General features: G+C 42.1%; 2 protein-coding genes across 8 annotated transcripts in view; one reads left to right on the top strand and one right to left on the bottom strand.

Moving 5' to 3' along the window:
• The first annotated feature begins 505 nt into the window (after positions 1 to 505).
• LOC121301358 (PDZ domain-containing protein GIPC3-like) lies at positions 506 to 12,845 on the top strand. The gene is made up of 5 exons (XM_041230684.1): positions 506 to 839; positions 3,624 to 3,809; positions 4,162 to 4,342; positions 8,112 to 8,247; positions 12,417 to 12,845. The coding sequence occupies exons 1-5, from the start codon at positions 534 to 536 to the stop codon at positions 12,610 to 12,612; spliced, it is 1,005 nt and encodes a 334-aa protein (XP_041086618.1). The 5' UTR covers positions 506 to 533; the 3' UTR covers positions 12,613 to 12,845.
• Positions 12,846 to 15,213: 2,368 nt separating this feature from the next.
• Positions 15,214 to 21,382, bottom strand: part of LOC121301260 (thromboxane A2 receptor-like) — a 7,608-nt gene continuing 1,439 nt past the window's right edge. For 2 of the 7 annotated variants that reach the window (XM_041230428.1, XM_041230430.1), the window contains exons 2-5: positions 19,973 to 20,028; positions 19,152 to 19,211; positions 18,032 to 18,873; positions 15,214 to 16,463 (exon numbers count right to left, since the gene is read on the bottom strand). In XM_041230428.1, the coding sequence (XP_041086362.1) occupies positions 16,203 to 16,463; positions 18,032 to 18,817 (1,047 nt within the window). In that variant the 5' untranslated portion in view covers positions 18,818 to 18,873; positions 19,152 to 19,211; positions 19,973 to 20,028 and the 3' untranslated portion in view covers positions 15,214 to 16,202. Of the gene's footprint in view, positions 16,464 to 17,497; positions 17,632 to 18,031; positions 18,874 to 19,151; positions 19,212 to 19,972; positions 20,029 to 21,382 lie in introns of all 7 variants that reach the window. The other 5 variants (XM_041230429.1, XM_041230433.1, XM_041230434.1 and 2 more) reach the window with 4 other exon arrangements.

Below are 21,382 nucleotides of genomic sequence, written 5' to 3'. Positions count from 1 at the left end.
CAGGCCAGAGCTTCATCACAGTAATGCAGGGGTCAGCTCAGTGGGTGAAGCACATCCATAGGGAATAACACAGGCATCCACCTGGTATTTACTCAAGAGACAGCGAGCATCCGATCTGGGGAGCGATCGGCGGAGCCAGAGGCATGATGTGGGTGTCGTGTTGCATTGGTTTCACAATGCACAACGGACTAGAATCCTTTATCAGAACTAAGATAGAATATATTTATAGAAATGAACTGGCCTATTGTCTAGTTCTGTTTTCCGTGTCTATGGAGTCCTCTGTAGGTTCACTTGTGTTTGGGAATTATCATTATTACCTTGCAGTATGGAAACGCTCTTGCAATATGTATGCTTCTGTTGGCTGTGAAGAGTTCTGCCCTGGATCTCAAATAACACAAAAAAGATCACCTGCTCTTCTGGTGCTGGGTTTCATCTTGCAAGGGTCACGCTACACTATATCCCCTTACCTGCTTGGGGTTCATCATTAATTCAGCAGGCAGGCAGGCAGGCTGGCAGCTCTGTTTTCCCGAGGCATGATGTTAGAGGGGTCTAGGAGGAAGCAGGGAGCACCAGGGCAGTTGGAGCCGATGCAGAACGGATCATCCCAAGATCAGCCCCCTATGAGCCCCCAGGTCCAGGTCCAGGGGTCAGGGGAAAGGGCCCCGGCCCCAGAGCCTCCACCTTATCCTCCACCTCCTCCTCCTCCATGCACCAGGCCAAGGCTGGTCTTCCACACCCAGCTCGCCCATGGCAGCCCCACGGGACGCATCGAGGGCTTCACCAATGTCAAGGAACTGTACGCCAAGATCGCCGAGGTTTTTGTCATCTCTCCCTCAGAGGTAACTTGCATCACAATGCTTTGTCTGTGTGTTTCTCGGCAGCCAATTCCAGAAGTGACACTATGGAGCAATGCCTGATCACTGTTGCTAGGGCCACTTGAAAAGTTATATGTACAGTAATGTATCTCAAAGAAACTATCCTAGTAAAAGCTGCTGAGTTCCACAATTAGGTTCAGCTGTACAATAATATATTGCTTGGCACAGGTTTACTTACTGTGCACTATACTTCATCAGAAAGCCTTGTTGACTGTCCCTTTTCTCAGCCAAATGAGCTTGCTTTCCAAAAAGTATTTCTCAAAGCTCTGCTACTGGAATACCAAAATTCCTATTTGGTGTTTTTTAATTGACAGAAATAGATTTTTTTTTTAAAACATTGGCTAACAAGATAGCAGCCTGCTTACATAAAATGTAAAAGCTCTTTTTGAAACTTTCATGGTAGAATTCAATGTTTAAATAATTACACACATTAAATGTACAGTAAATGCAAGTCCTGGTTTTATTAAAATGAACTCTGTGGAGGTTATAGATTAATTAAAATAGAATATTACACAATGCTACAGCTGCAGAAATCTTACAACTTTACAAGTATACTTTAAGAAACTAAAAAGCTCTTTCTAGGGCAGCACGCTGTACAGAATATCACTTTGTGATTTTCACTTGGGTGGCAGCGAATGTGTTGGGAGGATGTTTCTCTTCACTTCCTGTCTGACTGTTAATGACAGCGGACTGTTCCCAGAATAGTCCTGCTGGGTCAGGAAATTAGGCTAGGCCAGTTAGTGACACTGGGTACTTGGATAGTCTCTGATTTCAACAAGCTCTCCAGCTGGAGGTTTTAATGCCCAGAGCTTGTTATGCAGCAATAACATTTTTTGTATTGTCATGCGTTATGAAATCGGTTCATTTTAGCTTTCCTTTACGGTAAAGGCTGTAAATCATTGTTGATTTAAATTGCGGCTGTACCTTTTGGTGTAAATATTAGTTAACTTTTAAACTGTACAGGAACCAATAAAACATGTTTTATTGGAACCTGATGTATCAATGATGACACTATATATTTTTCAGTTTAGTGATTTGCTTACATCTGTCTGTCCCATACTGAAAACACTTTGTTTTGTTGTTTTTAAAACATTACTACTGTAACTTATATTTCATGATAAAATCTTTTAGGGGATTTTGTTATTTTTAATATCCTCTTAGCTTGCTCTGAGCTAGACTATGCCACTTAAGGGTTTAATGAAAAAGCACAATCTGTAATCTTAAGTGGAAGGAAGTCCAGTCCAATGCAGAATATTGATGTTGTATTCATTGGTTTGTTTGACATCATAAGAACTCCCTACTCGTTGGCATGGCTTTTTTTAGCCAAGAAGGATGGACTGCTCAGCTCTTAGTCATTTGTTTTAAGTTTAAGTTAAAATGATTACCTGCCCTGTGTATTATACATGTGCTGATCACTTTTTGGGGTTAGTAAGGGTCTACTGTATTCAGACCGAGCACTTCAAGCAGGTTAGCAACACAGAATATATAGCATGCAACATGGGTCGTTTCAGACACTCAGAGGTAAAGTGTAACTTTGTGAGTTATGATCCCATATATCATTGAGCTCTGCAGGACGATGTGGAACATGCCTGGTACTGATGACGCGCTCTTGGAACTGCCTGTGGAAACAGTGCATGATTTAATAACGTATGTGGTGTTGGCTGCTGTTTTGAAAGGCTAGAATTTTTTTTATCGCTGCCATTACATGATAAGAATGTGTTTAACCCCTTAACTTCCAACCTGTTTCTGTCTTGCTGTAAAGTCTAGCAACAATAGGGTGTTCCCAGATGAATTGCACCCTGTATTACCCATCACTGTGTCATACAACGCTCAGCCATCTCTAGATTATTATTTTTAAACTCAGCCTCACAAGACAGAACTTTTCATATGCAGTATATTATGTGTTGCCGGGCTGGGGGAAACAAACAAACAAAAAAAAATGTTTTGTATAAGAATCTAGTTACATAAATAAAGTAGCCTTTCTCATTTCAAAAAAATGCTGGGCATTACAGGGTTAATAAATGCATATAAAAGAAAAACCAAACAAGCCTGTTATAGTGGTTCTACAGGCACGACTGTAGCATTGTGCAATATGGGAAACAGAAAAGGCACTGGCAGAAACCGACAGCTTCAATGTGAATATAAAGGGTGAAACCATAACAGAGTGGCTTCCCAACTCTGGCCCTCATTCCATCCATCCCAGTCTAGATATTTACTCCAAGCAGCTCCTAGATTAGTGAAGTGAACCAGCTAAAGGTTAGAACCCAGGGGAATGGAACAAGCTAGAGTTGGGGCCTACTGTCCTGACAGCCCAATAGCATGATATGCAGGTCACAATATAGTGCGCTTGTGAGGGCCCTGGTGGACTGCTTTGTTAAAAAAAATAAGATCAAAGGATCATTAATTATGGATGACTATTTTTTTTTGTGATAAATCCAGTAATGCTCCTGTATTTTTGTAGGGAGTAAAACCATACTTACATAACTTCATTCCTTGCGGAAATCACTAAACGCAACACAAATGAACATGCCTGATTTTTCAGTGTCACGGTATGCTGCAGAGTTGCATGCACAGGGCTTTACAGGGATAAAGGCAATTCCTAAATGAGAGTAGTAGTCATGCCAGTTATAAATCCCATGTATTGATTGGTGAATCATGTGCTGGTGCAGTAGCTATGTCGTGCCTCTTAGCCTGCACTGCAATGCGTGTGGATCCCTGATTCCATCTTCCTGCTCCCCCCCACCCCAGATCCTGTTCTGCACTTTGAACTCCCACAAGGTGGACATGCAGAAGCTCCTGGGTGGCCAGATTGGGCTGGAGGACTTCATCTTTGCCCATGTGAGGGGAGAGACCAAGGAGGTGGAGGTGACCAAGAGTGAGGACGCCTTGGGGCTGACCATCACTGACAACGGCACGGGGTACGCCTTCATCAAGGTACAGGCAGGGGGCGCTTCTCTCAACTGGCCACACCCTGGCTTTCAGCAATGTGCCACATTACTAGTAACGCTCTTACTACTTCTGCTATAGTTCCATATTATATTAGCAGTGGCTGATTTCACAGACCCTGATTAGCAGTAATTGTGGACTGGCTCATGTTAATTTAGGTAAGGTGGTTTAGGAAAAGACCTGTGGAGGCGTTGCATGTGGTCAGACACAAGAGGCTGGTGAATTAGCCTGCTGTGCCAGCTTCAAAAAAGGTTACTGTTAAAACTCATGCTAATAATTATTATGGGCTGGAATTACAGTGTAATTGTTTTAAGTTTCTATGGCCCCCCCCCCACCCCAGAGGATAAAGGAAGGCAGCATTATAGACCATCTGAAGACAGTGTGTGTTGGCGATCACATTGAGGCGATCAACGACCAGAGCATCGTGGGCTGCCGACATTACGAAGTTGCCAAGATGTTAAAGGAGTTACCGAAAGCAACGCCTTTCACCCTGCGCTTAGTGGAGCCGAAGAAAGCCTTTGGTGAGTGTTTTGCTAATCATAATACAAAAAATCGGGCAAAAAAAAATAAATAGTGACTATATATATATATATAATATATATAACAAAACAGATTAAAAAACAAACACAAACGCTGTGAAGTTGCATGCTGGAAATAAGAATGCAGTCCACAGGTTGTCCAGCAGGTGGCACCAATCAGTTTCTATGCTGCTGAACCGTGTCCATGCCAGGAAAGAATTCCTGTGAGTGAATGTGTGTGTGTGATTTAGAAGGAAGGGTGGGTTGGACCGCACTTCCTTTTAAAAACAGAGCTTATTGTAACACACTTTGTCTTCTAAATTAAACTGAAGTAAAGTTTATAAATCTGGTAATTGCGGGCCATTGTTTTGGCAGCGTACTTGTTAAATGTGATTCAAACACAGTTGTGAGATTGAACTGAAGGGGTTTTCACTGCAAAGCTGTGAGCAAGAATCTGCAGACCGCTAATCAATCAGACAACTTCAGCTACTTTGTTTCATTTCCAAACATTGGAGACAAAAAGCAGGGTTTCTGTCCAAAATTTTAGGGAGGCTGTCTTTAATCTTCATTACAAATGTAAGCTAATGTCTAGCATTAGGACTTCTCCAAGTGTAAACGGCTAATGCGATTCTTTTCCTTTTCGGTTTTCCCTCAGTTGTGAAACAGGAAACCCCCCAGGTGATTTGCCCTGAAGGATGCATGCAGTGTTTTATTTTTATTTCTTAAAACATCTGGCCAGTTGCACGACGATGAGGTCCTTACTGGTGTATACTGCCTCTGTGGTCTGTTCTGGAATGACCCTGTAGTTCTCTTGACCCGCACTCATCAGTCTGGCCAGTTGCACGACGATGAGGTCCTTACTGGTGTATACTGCCTCTGTGGTCTGTTCTGGAATGACCCTGTATTCTCTTGACCCGCACTCATCAGTCTGGCCAGTTGCACGACAATGAGGTCCTTACTGGTGTATACTGCCTCTGTGGTCTGTTCTGGAATGACCCTGTAGTTCTCTTGACCCGCACTCATCAGTCTGGCCAGTTGCACGACGATGAGGTCCTTACTGGTGTATACTACCTCTGTGGTCTGTTCTGGAATGACCCTGTAGTTCTCTTGACCCGCACTCATCAGTCTGGCCAGTTGCACGACGATGAGGTCCTTACTGCTATGTACTGCCTCTGTGGTCTGTTCTGGAATGACCCTGTAGTTCTCTTGACCTGCACTCATCAGTCTGGCCCAGTATATTCCTGGATGTTTTCCTGCAAGTTCTGAGGCTTCTTATAAGCTTTACTGGTCGTCTCAGTCTGGAACCAGGTACAGTGCTCCTTGTCCCACAGCTGCAGTGGTATTTAGGAATGTATTTACATTGTGGTGGATTTTGTATTTTGACAGTTGCTTTAACTTTGTCTTAGTTTGTATGACCCAGCTGGTATAATATAAAGAAAACCCTATTCCAGAAGCTTAGAGATGGATAAGCAAAATAACCTTAATGTATACATATGTGTCAGAAGCTGAAATGGATGGGTTTTCTGCAATAAATCAGGCTTCACATTTGGTTTTAAAAAACCATTGTACAGTCCAAAGTTTATACCTTCTATAAATATTTGAGTGCACTTCTTCAGGAGAGCTGTATTGCTTGTCACAGTTTTTACAATCCTGTCTATCAGTGGCAGCCCTGGCTGGGCCCCGAATTTTCACAGACGGGCCATTTAAAGACATAAACATAATGACATAATTACTAATATGCGAACTGAGGACACTATACTGTCAGAAATAGCAACATATTCTCCAAGAACGCACACTATACCAAAACATTTTGACAGTCGGACATCCGATTTACCACCAACAGGCATAGCAGCACAAATTCCGTAACGTTTGCGAGCTGCAAGTCACTACCAGACATAAAGAAAATGACAAAAGCTCTCAAACGCGTATCCGACTTCCCAAAGTGAGATTGAATTTTAAAAGATCAGGTCAGTGAGGTGACGGCTACCAGTTGTATTCAAGCCGGGTACGTTAAAACTGGACTCATTGCTGTCTTTGTCGTCCTCTTGAGTATTTTATCCCCTCCTCCCCAACCTCATTCCCGGGCTTGACTGTCTGCCCATCTCTCATCGCAGCTGAGAAACGGCAATCAAAATCTGACAGAGAAGCAACACAGTGCGCCTCAAAAGGCAAGGACGGCATTGTTTTCTCCAATAAAAAATAAAAAAATAAAATAAAAATTCGAAATTAGAGGGCGTCCTGGTTGATATCACCTTCTCTGGAGAGAAAACCTTCGGACTTCAGTCTCTGCACAGAGCAGTCAGGATCTTGGTTAACATCTTGCTCAAGGGGCTTGAATTGTTTATTGCCTGCAATATTTCTATATGTGCACGTGAATAACTGCTTACAGCTATATAACATAGAAACTAAAGGCTCAGTCTGTCTTATGATGCTACTTGTGAAACAACCTGAGTCTCATTGTTTATGCCAGACCTCTGTCCCATTGCTCTTTGACACTCACAAGAGTCAGCATCTATAGCCGCAGTGAACCACACAATCATGAAGGGCTTTGTAACACTGGGAAGAACCGTCAACGAATGTCAAAACAGTCACAAAGATGAATGTTTTTAATGTTCAAAAGACTAAATAAATATTTGACAATATTTCAGTCTTCAGATGGTGTGTGGTTTGTTTAGATCTTATCAAGAGGAATTCTTCATAAACTTTATAAACACGCTGCAGTGCTGCCTGAGGAAAACTCGCCCCCGTGGTTACAAAATCATAGTGGTGTTGTGCGATAGGGAAAAAAAGAACATCCTGAACCAATCTAATTGATGCAGGGAAGATAACTGCTGCAGAGGATGTTGAAATTAGGAAGGATTTCCATTAAGGGAATGATTTAGGAGACTGGAGTCCAGGCAGATTACACCAGATCCAGAATTGGATTGCATTATGTATTGTGAAATCAGCATCCAGTCTTAAATGGATGTTTGTTACAAATCTGAATCACCCACTCTTTATGATTTTTCTTTTCCATGGCAGAATGCGTCATCCCAGCCTTAATAGATGATGCAGTTTCTCTCTAACTGGGAAAATGTCTAAAGAGTAAACTTGACCTTGCAAATGTTGCATGCAAGCTTTTCATGGGTTTGGTTGGGGGGAAAATCATACACTGACAAATATTTTTTTCAAACCAGTGCCAGGCCTTTGGGTATCATTGTGCTTCCTTACATAATACCTACCGAGCTATGTATGCGTATGCCAATGTCCGTAGACTAACAACCCTTGGCATTGGGAGATGCAAAGCACACCTAGCTGGCATAATGTCGCTTGGCTTGGGGAATATCCAAACTTTCTGTTTATCTATTGGTAGTCTGAGGCGTTTTCTAGCACCTCAACCCTAACCCTACTCTTAACCCCAACCCCAACATCTGGCCACCGTCTAGACAATTGTCACACTTGCTCCATTAAAGTATCAAATGAAGAGAATTGCTTTGATGGCAGTGTAAGAATACACATTCAAGTGCGTAACTGAAGAGGGCTTACCACCCATCTATTGAAAGCAGTATATTTGTTTTATTTGTGTTGTACGTGTTATGCACCGTTATTTCTCAGTATTCTGACCTCCTCTCAGCATTATTATTTATGTCTGAACAGGAACCCTGTCTAATCAGTGCAGTCGTAGCTCATCAGAAACTCTTCAAACTGTCTTTGGGGTTTATAAAAGGACCGGTGCTGCTTATGTGTCGGGTCTTGTGTTCTCTGTGTTTAAAATCCATGCTGCTGTTGGCAGATATGATCGGCCTGAGGACCAAGTCTGCAAAGTCAGCTGGAGAAGGGAGGATGGGCAGCGGCAGAGAAACTCTGCGGCTGAGGTCCAAAGGGTCAGCAACAGTGCAGGAAGCAGTAAGTACCCATCCCCTCTCAGAGTCGAGTGTGGGCACTAGGAGGCAGATCCTGCCAGATCTCAGGAGCCAAACAATCTGGGTCACTATTCTCCTTATTGCCAACGGGGAACCTTCAGGTGCAGGAATTGCTGTCTTTGTGGACTTCAAAGATTTCACCCTCTACTTGTTGTGCAAGTGGTCCTGCGCAGTAAGAGACATGATTATAAAGTATAGCTAAAGGTGTGCTTTGACTTAATTCAGGACAGGGTTGAACCTTCCATTGAACAATTGTTAATATTTTTTCTGTGTGTGTGACCCTAGTTAGTATATGGAAATGTGATGCATTTGAATCTTCAGGAACAGGGGTTTGATTGGCTGAGTGTGACTTAATAGAGCCCTTTAATCACCTTACATTTTTCCAAATAGTGAATATTGGTTTAATATCATCTCATTTGTGTTCTGTATGATTCTCCGTTTCTCATTAGTTGATTATTTGCCAAGCTTACTGACTGTTCTGGCTGATTTTTGGGGAAGTTGGGAAGCTTATTAGTGTTGCGCTATGCACTGAAGCCTGTAGGTGAACCATTGTGCTCTGCAGGCTGTGCAACACTGATATGTTTCCCCAATGAGAGGAGTCTTTTCAGAAGCAGTGTTTGCTGGAATAGTTAGTAATAATGGCAAATAATATTCCAAGCAGAAATCAAACATGGGAGAGTTATGCAGGGGGGGGGGGGAAAAAAAAAAGGGGGGGAAAAAAAAAAAAAAAAAAAAAAAAAAAAAGGGGGGGGGGGGGGGGGGGGTTTTTTTTTTTTTTTTTTTTTTTTTTTTTTTTTTTTTTTTTTGGGGGGAAATTTTTACCCAACCCCCCCCCCCCTTTCCCCCCCAAAAAAAAAAAAGGCCCCCCCCCCAACAAAAAAAGGGGGAAAAAAAAAATTTTTTTTGATTTAAGGGGGGGGGGGGGGGAAACCAGGGGGGGTTTTTTGTTTGGGGGGGCCCCTTTTTGTTAAGAGAACGACAAACTCAGGTAGCACTTAACCCCCCCCCCCAAGCCCAAAAAAAACTTCCCCCCCCCCAACCCCCCCCCCCATAAACCACCCACCCCTAAAAAAAAATTTTTTTTGGGGGGTTTTTTTTTGGTGGGTTTTTTACAAAAAACCCCCCTTTTTTTTTTTTTTTTTTTTCCCCCCCCCACCCCAAAAAAAAAAAAAAAAAAAAAAAAAAAAAAAAAAAAAAAAAAAAAACCCCCCCCCCCCCCCCCCCCCCCAAAAGGGTTTCCCCCCCCCCCCCTTTTTTTTTTTTTTTTTTTTTCCCCCCCCCTTTTTTTTTCCCCAAAGCCCCCCCAAGAAAAAAAAAAAAAAAATCCACAAAAAAATTTGGGTTTTTTTTATTTTTAAATTTTTTTTTTGAAAAGTTTTTCCCCAAATGACTACAAAAAAAAAAAAAGAAGGGGGGCCCCCCCCCCCCGGAAAAAAAAAAAAAAAACCCCCCCCCCCCCCCCCCCCAAAAAAAAAAATTTTTACCAAATTCCCCCCCTAAAAAAAAAAACCAAATGTTTTTTCCACTTAAAAAACCCCAAAATTTTTTTTTTTTTTTTTTTTTTTTTTTTTTTTTCCAAAAAAAAAAAAAAAAAAAATTTTTTACCCCCCCCCCCCCCCCCCCCCCCCCCCCCCCCCCCCCCCAAAAAAAAAAAAAAACCATTCCCACAACACCCCCTTTTTTTTGTTGGGGGTGTAACAAAAAACCAAACCCCAAAAAAAAAAAGTTTTTGGGGGGACCAAAAGTGCCCCCCAAACCCAAAAGGGGGGCCCCTAATTGGGTTAAAAAAAAAAAAAGGCCCCCCCCCCAAAAAAAAGAAAAAAAAAAGTTGAATTTAAAAAAACAGTCCCCGTGGGTGGGGTTTTTTTTATTGGGGCCTTGTTTACGTGGTTTCCCCCCCCCCTTTTTTGTTAAAATTTTTTTTGTTCAACGTGCCCCCCAAAAATTTGCCCCAAAAAAACCGGTTGGGGGTCCACCCCCCCAAAAAAAAAAAAAAAAAAAAAAAAAAGCTTTTTTTTGACTTGTTTAGTTTAGCAGTGGGCAAAAAACAAAAAAAAAAAAAAAAAAAAAAAAAAAAAAAACACCCTTTTGGTTTTTTTGGAAGAAAAACCCCCCCCCCCCCCCCCCCCCCCCCCCCCCCCCCCCCCCCAAAATCCCCCCCCCCAAGGAAAAAAAAAAAAAAAAAAAAAAAAAAAAAAAATTACCCCTTTGTTTTTAAGTGCCCCCCCCCCCCCCCCCCCTCCCCCCCCCAGAGTACTGTTTTTTTTTCCCCCCCCCCCCCCCCCCCCCCCAAAAAAACCCCCCAAAAAAAAAAAGGTGTTTTTTTTTTTTCCCCCCCCCCCCCCCCCCCCCCCCCCCCCCCCCCCCCCCCCCCCCCCCCACAGAAAAAAAAACCCCCAAAAAACTGTACCCCCCCCCCCACCCCTTTTTACAAAAAACCCCCGGGAAACCCTTTTAACCCCCCCCCCCCCCCCCCCCCCCCCCCCCCCCCCCAAAAAAAAAAAAAAAATCGTTTTGGGTGTCCCCCCCCCCCCCCCAGGGTTTTAAATTTTTGTTGGCCCCCCCCCCCCCCCCCAAAACCAAAACTCCCCCCCCCAAAATTTAAGGGGACAATTTTCCAAAATGGGAAACCCCCCCCCCCCCCCCCCCCCCCCCCCCCCCCCAAAAAAATTTTTCCCCCCCCCCCCCCCCCCCCCCCCCCTGTTTTTTTTTTTTTTTTTTTTTTTTTTTTTTTTTTTTTTTTTTTTTTTTTTTTTTTTTTTTTTTTTTTTTTTTTTTTTTTTTTGCCCCCCCCAAAATGCCCCCCCCCCCCCCCCCCCCCCCCCCCCCCCCCCCCCCCCCCCCCCCCCCCCCCCCCCCCCCCCCCCCCCCCCCCCCCCCCCCCCCCCCCCCCCCCCCCCCCCCCCCCCCCCCCCCCCCCCCCCCCCCCCCCCCCCCCCCCCCCCCCCCCCCCCCCCCCCCCCCCCCCCCCCCCCCCCCCCCCCCCCCCCCCCCCCCCCCCCCCCCCCCCCCCCCCCCCCCCCCCCCCCCCCCCCCCCCCCCCCCCCCCCCCCCCCCCCCCCCCCCCCCCCCCCCCCCCCCCCCCCCCCCCCCCCCCCCCCCCCCCGTTTTTTTTTTTTTTTTTTTTTTTTTTTTTTTTTTTTTTTTGAAAAAAAAACCCCCCCCCTTTGTTTAAAAAAAAAAAAAACGGGGGAAAGGGGTTTTTGTTTGTTGGAGGGACCTTTGAAAAAAAAAAAAAAAATTTTTTTTTTTTTCGGGGCCAAAAAAAAAAAAAAAAAAAAAACAAAAAACCCCCCCCCCCCCCCTTTTTTTTTTTTTTTTTTTTTTTTTTTTTTTTTTTTTTTTTTTTTTTTTTGAGGGGGTTAAGGGAGGGTTTTTGTTTTTTTTTCCCCCCCAAAAATTTTTTTGGTTTTTTTGCCCCCCCCCCCCCCCCAATTTTTGGAAAAAAAAGGGGGATCCCCCCCCCCCCCCCCCCCCCCCCCCCCCCCCCCCCTAAAAAAGGGAAAACTATTCAGGGATTGGTATGGAGATGTTTAAAGAGCTCTTTTTTTTTTTTTTTTTACCCCCCCTTTTTTTTTTTTTTTTTTTTTTCCCCCCCCCAATCCTTTGTTCACTAATTATTAAGGTCTACTTTGCATTATTTATTTTTTTAATGTGAGCACCATCTTTAAACACTCGGTTCATATTTATCCTATCTAATAATGCTAAACAGCATGGTGAAGACTGTGGGTTAGATTGACGGAGTGGTTTACCTCAGATCCTCACACATTACCATAGCATGTTACCATAACAATAATGTTACCATACCAGAACTGAACAACTGGATTTAAACTTAGGGCATGTAAATTAGAATATTGCTTATTTTTAACTTTAGAATTTTACTTCTTCTTTTGGTTTTTCAATCAGAAAAAAAAAAAAAAAATGACGATTTTGAATTTCGGGTAAAAAGCATTTGAAAATCTACCCCTGTTTATCTTGCTGAACCTTCCTCTGAGACATTGTTAATGTTTGCTTTGTGTGTGTGAGACCATAGTTAGTATATGGAAAATGTGATGCAGTTGAATCTTCAGGAACAGGGGTTTGAGTGTGACTTAACAGAGCACTGTAAAAAGAAAACAAATGCTGGCCAACTATAATCATTCTTCGCCACTGGCAATGCTGTAAGTTTGCAACAGTAAGTCTTTTATTTATTTATTTTTTGAAAACAATTCTCTTTCAGCTGCCACAATAGTGGAAGCGGGGAAGGACAAGAAGACGCCTGATGACTTTGCACAGGCGCTGGACTCAGTTCTGGGGGACTTCGCCTTTCCGGATGTGTTTCTCTTTGATGTCTGGAGGGCGATAGGAGACGTCAGGAGCGGGGTTATTTAGGGGTGGGGAGGGGTGGGGGGGCAGGAAATCTGCACCACCGGACACTTTGTTTCAGAGAACATATTAACGTTTTAGCAAACTCCCCATTCGTGTTACGCAAACCGATTTTTCAAACTTTGCTCTCCACTGGCGCTGACAATCAGCTGACGGCCACTGGTGTTGATTGGACTAACATTCAAAGTGAAACAAGTGAAGAAGCAGCTGCTTGGGTTTGTGATGATCGCTGCTTCTTAGACTCTGCGGAGAACAGCGATCCACACAAACCCAAGCAGCTGTCTCTTCACTTGTTTCACTTGGGTTGGTGAATTAACGCAATCGCCTTTAGAGAGCTTGATCAGGATTATCGAATAATCAGTTTGTGCCGCACTGATAGGCACACATTTACCGACCTACATCCCATTCCACCACTAGGAAGATGGTATGAATGTGGACAGTTTCAAAGCCTGTATTGATTGATATATTGGTGGTTTATTTGAAATTGTCTCAAAATTACCCGAATTTATGTTTAACACTCTTTATAGAAAAATACCATTGTCATACCTATTTGTTTCCTTGAAGAAATGTAGCAGAAGTTTGTGGGCCCTTATTTGAGTCCACAAGCAGATATTAAAGTGCAGTTAATCGGACACTCCTTGCTGAAGCGCTGATGTATTGAGAATGTCCAGCTGTCCACACTTTTAAGACCAGAAGCAACTGTGCTTCCTCCAGGACAGAAACCCTAACACCCTCACCCTGTGTGGCCTGCATTGTTTTCTGTTACATGTTATATACAGTATATATATTTAAAAAGCACAGCTATTCTTGTGCCTGAATTTAAGGTTTTCGTGCTGTTGGTGCTGCTCTGTTTATTTGTGTTTATTTTTTGCTGTGGTTTTAGCTTTTAATGTGTTCTATTTATTTCTTATTCTGTTTTGTACATTTATTGGCCTGGTCCTGCTAAATGTACAAATGTGACCTCCAGTTCAAGCATACTTTATGTATGAAATTCCCTACAATTCTCTTGTAACTATTGTGTATCTTTTTCATTCTAAAAGACAAACAGTTATTTTCAGAAAGTATTCCCATCTTGGTGCCCCATTCTTTATATAATCCTATACTCAATAAAAGGTAAGCTTGCTGATTTAGGTTTTGTGTGATATTTGCTGCATGAAATCGATGCAGTTACTGTAAACCCTCTGTATTGGTCACATCAAAATTGTACCCTGAACTATTCTATAATTGTTCTGAAAGGTGTGAGTCAAGTAAAGTTATAAAACTCGTAAGCAATGTGCACATATAAGGCACAAAGAACCAGGCTGCAAGCTGAGGTTTATAATACATCTCTGGTGAAGTCAAACTCCCAATAAGTGATGTTCAGGTGGTAGTCTAACAGCCTAATAGCCTGAACACAGAAAACAGAACACAAACAAGGCAGGAGGAAAAAAGACACACTGAAGTCACTGACCAATAAAAAACATCCACAGCACACAGTTGCACACACAAAGATCTTCTCAAACACCTAATTACCCATCAATCATTCAATTAAGGGTCCAGCCACATTTTAACCTCCTCCCTGCCAACCTTATCTTAACTTTTTATATATATATATATATATATATATATATATATATATATATATATATATATAAAATATATCTTTGTGTACATTACAACAGCTAGCGATACATGCAGACTCTTCTTGGAGGCTGAAATATAAACTGAGTGTTATAAAACACCGGGGGACCAAAAGGCAGAGGCAAATCACCCCAACAAGTCTTCAGATTTCCATCTGAACATGTGGTATGAAGAAACCAGAGATGTTCCCTTTGGACAGCTCTGCTGTGTGATCAAAGGCTGATACTCGCAATCTTGATCACAAGTTTTAGGCGGTGATATTAATTTGTTCACTATTTCTTCAGCTGTTTGTACTGACCATGTTTATAGAAACCACCAGATCTTTTGCAGCTGAGCTACTGAAAGAGCCATGGAACTGAATCCAGAACATGCATTTTAGTGATACAAGTGGGTTTATTTGTAAAAAAAAAAAAAAAAAAAGATTTATAATAATAACAAATTATACCAGTAATTTGTTTTCTTTATATTTTGTGTATTTAAGTATATATGGCAAGGGTCCCCAACCCTGGTCCTGGAGACCACCAATCTTGCAGGTTTTCTAGGTGTCTTTACATGATCAATAGCTAATGATCTGGAACACCTGTTAATCTTGACTAATTAAGCCAATAATTGTTTCAATTAAGTAACTGAGAGCTCGTTTGAAGCTAGTGAAAAAGGCTAATGTACACTGGTACCAACACGTACTAGCTAGGAACTGTGGTGCCTGGTATAGCTACAGATATCATTGGCGATAAAAGATAAGGGTGTCTGAAGCCTGGGACCACAAAGGGCAGAGGCAAATCACCCCACAATGCGTCAGATTCCCATCTTAACTGATGAAGGACTGATATACCTCTGGCTGTTGGCCGAAATTTAACCCCAATGCTGTGTCAGAAGGTTTTTGGACGAGACGCATGCCTGTAAGGTTTCTTGGTTATATAATATATACCTGTTTATATATATGGCAGGGCCATATATTATATATATATATATATATATATATATATATATATATATATATATATATATATCAGCACAGTCCTTGTATATAAGGAATGCAGAACACACCAAACCAGAAACAGATGTTCATCTAGAAGAAAAGGTCAGGACACCGGGTCTCCACAAAGAGTATTTACAACACAGAACTCTGTTTGGAAGCAAGGCAGTAATAAGGACCCAGGTGGATTTTTCTTGTTCTTCATTTGAAAAGTGCACCCCGCAGGTTTTTACCATTGCGGTTACATGGCTGTGTAGTTTTGATTGTTCTGGTCCACAGCACACTTTGTTTCCTTTGCAGCCTTTTTCAAACTTTGAATGGATCGGCCTGTGTGCAAACAGAATATAACACAGTTTATATTTATAATGCTTTCCCAGTTGTGACACATGCAAGTGAAGATCATCCACTGATTTCATGATACACTCTGAAACAGGCAGTGGTAAGAACAATACCGTAAAAAGACTTGTGGATAGAAGTAGCACTATGTCATGGTTGACAGCTGGAGCATGTTGGGACAGTGAGTTTGAAGGTAAAAACTAACAAAGCAATAGCCTAACCCTTTACCGCTGTACATCAGGGAATTTCACATCTTTGATTGATACAATCCTTATGTATCCAAACTCACATATGGTGGAGGTAATATCCTATCCACTAAAGCAGTTGCTTGGAGTACTTTAAGCTGTCACAAGTGGTTTCCCCCACGTGTAGTTCAGCATTCCCCCTCCAGAGTTACTGCAGTTAACTAATGCATTTCTACTGTTCTGTAACCCATAATACACTAGCACAGTGTTACTTATGCATTCACGGCATGTTTCTTCACAGTATCATTTCAACAGGTTCTGGGCGCTAGTGCTGATGCACAGTGGTTATTGTTCATTCGATGGAATATATTCTCAGAAGTGGTTGCGAGGGACGGTTTTCTCGTGTCTTAATATCTTGGCCCGTTTTGGTAAGACCACCGTCACTCTTGTCCATAGCGCTTTGTTTGAGACCTGCTCCCTCAGGGATGCATGGACTCCACACGTGTCAGCTTTCTCCGTAGCGAAGTGGTCATCATGGGGTACATGCTCATGATGGAGGCCCGGGTCCTTCCCAGACTGGGGTACACCCTCCTCAGGACAGCTCTCCGAAACAGGATGTACACCCAGGGGTCGAGGATCTGGTTCCAGGTGACAATCCGGATGTAGAGCAGAAGGTTCTTCCACATTGTCGGGTTGGAAACTGTCGACTCGTTCGACGCTACTGCTTGGGCAATGAAGATCTGCAGGGAAGCAGAGAGCAATGGTGGAGGTTATTGAACTGGAAACCTTCATTTCATTTGGGCTTGTTTAAAAATATTGTGGGCTCGCTTCCTTAACCTTTGGTATATATTTGAAGAGGGATGCTCCATTCCTAGTTGTGTAAACTGAACTGCACTCCGAATAGTCAGTAATCAAACTGCTCCCTACTGCAACTAAGTTGTTTGCTTTTTAGTTTTCTGCAGTTGTAATTGGTTAATTTCTTACAGAATACAAACAGCTGCAGTTAGTTTGTTGAAACCGGTAAAACCCCTGGAGTGTGGGTGCAAGTTTAGCAACAAATCAGATTTCCTGAGATCGGAAGATGCCTGCAGTTGTCAGAATTGCAGTATACCTTGTAAGAGTTTAATGAAGGTCTACCAAGGTATTAAGCATTGCATCACAGCATAGGCAAGCATGGTAAAGAACATAGAGACACAATAAGGCTTTGTAAAAGACATAATAGATGTACTGTCTGCAAGAGCACTTAAATGTGTGCCCCCCCCAGTACGGTGATCAGTTATTAAACAGCTGGTTATAAAACTCAGAACCTTGTGTCTAGTAGGCAGCCTGAGGCTCCTATAGGGGAAGCATTTTACAGTTAGAAGTCACTGCAGTACAGTATAGTAAAGTATGCTCTGGAAACCGGTGTGGGTGTTTTAGTTCTTAAGGATATGTGGCAACAGAGCAAGACTTAATGCACTTTTCTTGTTCCTCCTGTTCTGTCCAGCTAGCAGATAAACTCCAGCCCCAGTGTTATCGTCATGGTTCAGGCACAGGAATTATGTGGATGGAGGACCTTATATGTCCAGGAAGGAAATATAAACAGCTGGCACAATCTTGTGAACCAAAGCTTTGATGGTTATATATTCAGAAATAAAACTCAGCCAACTTTCTCAATGAATTTGGTAATTAAAATGTATTTTTACATGATCATGAGATGGGGCAGGGGGTGTATGTTATGAAACAGTATATCCTACTGGTTTCCAAGCACTAAAGTACACCATTTATAACCTACTGCCTGATCCTGCAGTTCTGTCTTTAGTTGGCTAAGCTAAATCCTTGTTGCATGGAGGTTAATTGTGAGGTGGTCTGAAAGGCGCACATTCTGCTCATTTGACTTGTGAACCTTTCAATCCTGCTCCCCCACTCCTACAGAAAGGAAAAAATCAGAGCTTAAGCACTTCAGCCAAACAGGATGTTTTGATGAATATTTACAAAATGTTTACAGATATATTTTGGCCGGATATTTAGCTATTATAATCTAAACCCTGAGCACAGGAATAAATAAATATCCTTAATTAGTTGCATATGACCTTCTTTATGTAAATAAATGCAGCTTTCATGCACGTCTGTAATGCAGAACCCCAACCTTAACAACAATCTGCATGGTGTATACCTCTGGAACAATTTCAACATTGCATCCTTATTACAGGTGATCAGTGCTGTCCACGGTGGCCCTACACTCTGCTGACTGGTATTGCCATGATATGCAAGTATGTACGAACAGGACCTTTTGTATTTAAAAGATATCTCATAAGGGGGAACTTACCAATAGCGGACACCAGCAGACTGAAGTGATGACCATAATGCCCAACAGCTGGACCATCATCTCCACCTCGTGGTCCCTCCTGCGCTGCATGCACTCCCGATCGCAGCACACCTTGAAGAGCGTCACCACACTGACGGTGTTGAGGAGGATGGATACGATGATGGAGAGCAGCCCCACCAGGGAGAAGATCAAGGAGAACACCTGGTCCATAGGCTCTGGCGTGATGCTGAAAAAACACCAGGACATTGGGTACTGCAGCCTATAGTGGCCCAAGCCCATGATGGGCAAGATCCCGATGAAGCAAGCAAACGCCAGGACAGAAATCACGGTGCACAAGGCCCGCCGTTTGGAGATGTTGGAGGATCTGGAGAAGGGTCTGTTAATCCCCATGAAGCGCTCAATGGCCATGGTGGCTCCCAACAGCAACGGACAAAGCCCAAAGAAGACCATGGACAAGCCCATGAAGTTGCAAAGGTTGCAGTTGGGATCCACCTCTTTCCAGATGAATTTACTATAATAGTAAGTGAGGACAATGGAGCTTGTCACCAGCAGACCGGCAAAATCCGTGACCACCAGGCCGCAGAGGAAGATGAGGAAGGACGAGCGAGAGCGGCTTTGGGTTCTCCGGTAGGCTCCCAGGAGCACGCAGAAAGCAAAGAAGTTGGAGGTGAGGCCAAGGATGGAGAAGATGGTGGAGAGCAAGTGGGAAGTGGTGGTGTTATTGTTCTGTGTAATGAAGAAACAAAGGCCTGAAGTAGTGTTGTTTAAAGAGGCATATCCATCCATGGTTGAAAAATCCAGGTCTTATTTTTAATAACACCTAGTCTTTTGCACGGGTTAATCTGAAAAACAAAAATATGAGATTCACATTTATATTTATAATAACACTCCAATGGAAAACTAGAAACATCTTTTAATGAGTTCTGAGAAAGTAAAGGCAAGAAAGGGTACACCAGGAGGTGTGTGTATTGTTTTATTTATTTATTTATTTTACATTTTGACCACTTTTTTTTAAAAACATTTAAATTGCATTCCCTGCCTCAAGATGGCTTCCCATGTACCCCCATGGACCTCTCAGAACTACATTTCCCATCATCCTCCTGCTCACTGGCAAACCCACCTCATTTAAGTATGTGGGTTCGGTCCATAACTTGAACGTTCGGAAAACTCTGCCGTTGAACTAAACAAATAAAAACATTAGCTGGTGGGAATTGTAAATAAAGCTGCATTAATAAAACACTACAAAAATAATAGAAATTGGGGTTATTGAACGATAGGTTGACACGAATAAAAGGATGCAATATATTTAACTACTCAAAATACAAACCAACCAAAGTAATACAAAAATGACTACAAAAGATTTAGAAGTGAGTAGTTTTTCGAGATTTACGATTATATTGTATTATACTTTAGTATAAATACATGTTAATTTGGATTCATATGTTGTTTTTTTCTGACTTTATGTGAACGAAAAGATACACATTTGCCCTTTTTCCCATTGGAAATGGTGATATTTTGAAATATCACTGTCCTGGTAACAAAAGCAAAGTTTGTGGGGAATAATAGCCATTTTCTATACTTTTGAGGCATAAGCAATTAGGAAATAACACTTACTACCCAGGAACAAAAATTGTGTTATATAGACACTGGAAAGAAGGTCTAATTGACAGGTGCCAAGTCATTTATTTCAAGTTTTTAATAATTGCACCGGAGCAAATGCTTTGAGTTGGGCTCAGAAAGATAACATCAATAAGGTGTTTTCTGGAATTCTGTTTACTTTCCTGGCATCCTCATCCTGTTAAACTAACCACAGTTTTTTTTTTTTTTTAAACGAATGCTATTATAGGTCATGATGGCGAATACTATTAGCCTTGAATATATAACCTGTCATAAAAAATACAGGATTCAAACACCAAATGAGAAGAATTTGAACAGGCTCACATTGAGAAACGTCTTTGGGCTGTGATGAACTCATTGCTCATGTGTGGGGAAGCAGTCTAAAAGGCAAACAGAATGCAAGGTTATAGGGTGTACAGTGTAAAGTACAAATAAAAGGAGGTTCTGGTTTGTATAACGCAGCACTTGGTATGAAGTGTTCAGTTGCAGTTACATTGTGCCTTAGAGCGAGTCTAGCACAGAGCAAGCAGACTCATCCCAGGGCTTAAGGACTGAAGATGTGGCTGAGGGATTAGGGGGAACACAACTGAGACAATCTTAAACTTGACGAAATGAAACCCAACCCATACTTGAAGTGACCAAGGACACAGTTGGAAATTGTACAAGTGGAGGTTATGCAACTGATGTACAGAGTGTGATAAGTTTTTTTGATGTTTGCTTTAACTAATGTTCAGATCAGAGTCGCACAGCTGTATTCATTAAACACAGAACTGCTTGACGGATGCATTATCTCATAAAGGAAGGAACGCCTTTTAAACACAATACTTTTCATACAGCCCAAAGAGGCGCTGGAACTAGGGGTGCTGGGGGTGCGCTAGCACCCCCTTGGCTTTGCGTGGCTTCCATCATATACAGGGGTTACAGTTTTGTTCATTGGCTTTCAGCACCCCCACTTTAAAAATGGTTCCAGTGCCACTGCATATGTATGCTGCTGGTAGCTGTCATGCTAAATGTCAAATATTCAGCTTCTCCCAAGAGAATATATACAATCAAACAAGTGGCGTCCTGTGTGTCTTCATTGCTGTGAATCTGTTGAACTGATTGACTGTTGGTTTTACTTTATAGGCTGTTCCTGGCAACCCTCATTATTAAGGGTTAGTTCAGCGTGTTGCAAGAATTAACTTCTTTTATTGGAAAGATGAGATTTATGTACTGCTGACTTCTGGAAGCCTTTGAATTTAAAATGACGGTGTGGTATTCTAATTGAATTATTATTATTTAATAATTGAATAATTGAATTATTATTATTTAAACAGAGGTCGCTTTTTATTGTGTGCTGGGACAACGGCATAATATTTATAAACCGAAGGGTTAGAACTTTCATTTGGAAAGGGGTTTGTTGTTTTTGCTGACCCGATTTTACAGGACTCACCAGCAAAGATATTTTTTAAAAATATGGACTTACTGTATATATATATAAAGCTTTCTGTAAACGTGACGTGTCTAGTATTTTTTTTCCCTGTCCGATGTTGCAGACATTTGTTTGAGATATGATACAGTTTATTTATTTTCCCAGATCAGACTAAAAAACCCATCCTTTCAAAGCGAAAGAAACCCTTCCAATGACCTATTTAGAAACCTAGTATACGCTAACAGAAACTAAATAGAGCAATCTGTATTTTAATGATGATTAAAACGTTACCGTTTCTATTTTTATATATTTCTCCTCTTCAG

The sequence above is a fragment of the Polyodon spathula genome, chromosome 27 (genome assembly GCF_017654505.1).
Source record: "Polyodon spathula isolate WHYD16114869_AA chromosome 27, ASM1765450v1, whole genome shotgun sequence".
Lineage (NCBI taxonomy): Eukaryota > Metazoa > Chordata > Actinopteri > Acipenseriformes > Polyodontidae > Polyodon > Polyodon spathula.
The sequence above is the reverse complement of the archived record's forward strand: the minus strand, read 5'-3'. Positions and strand labels throughout refer to the sequence as shown.

Bases quoted from the DNA above. Each gene is read 5' to 3' on its own strand.
- LOC121301358 (XM_041230684.1), top strand. From the start codon at position 534: ATGATGTTAGAGGGGTCTAGGAGGAAGCAGGGAGCACCAGGGCAGTTG. The intron at 840-3,623 runs GTAACTTGCATC...CCCCCACCCCAG, and splicing joins TTGTCATCTCTCCCTCAGAG to ATCCTGTTCTGCACTTTGAA. The intron at 3,810-4,161 runs GTACAGGCAGGG...CCCCCACCCCAG, and splicing joins CGGGGTACGCCTTCATCAAG to AGGATAAAGGAAGGCAGCAT.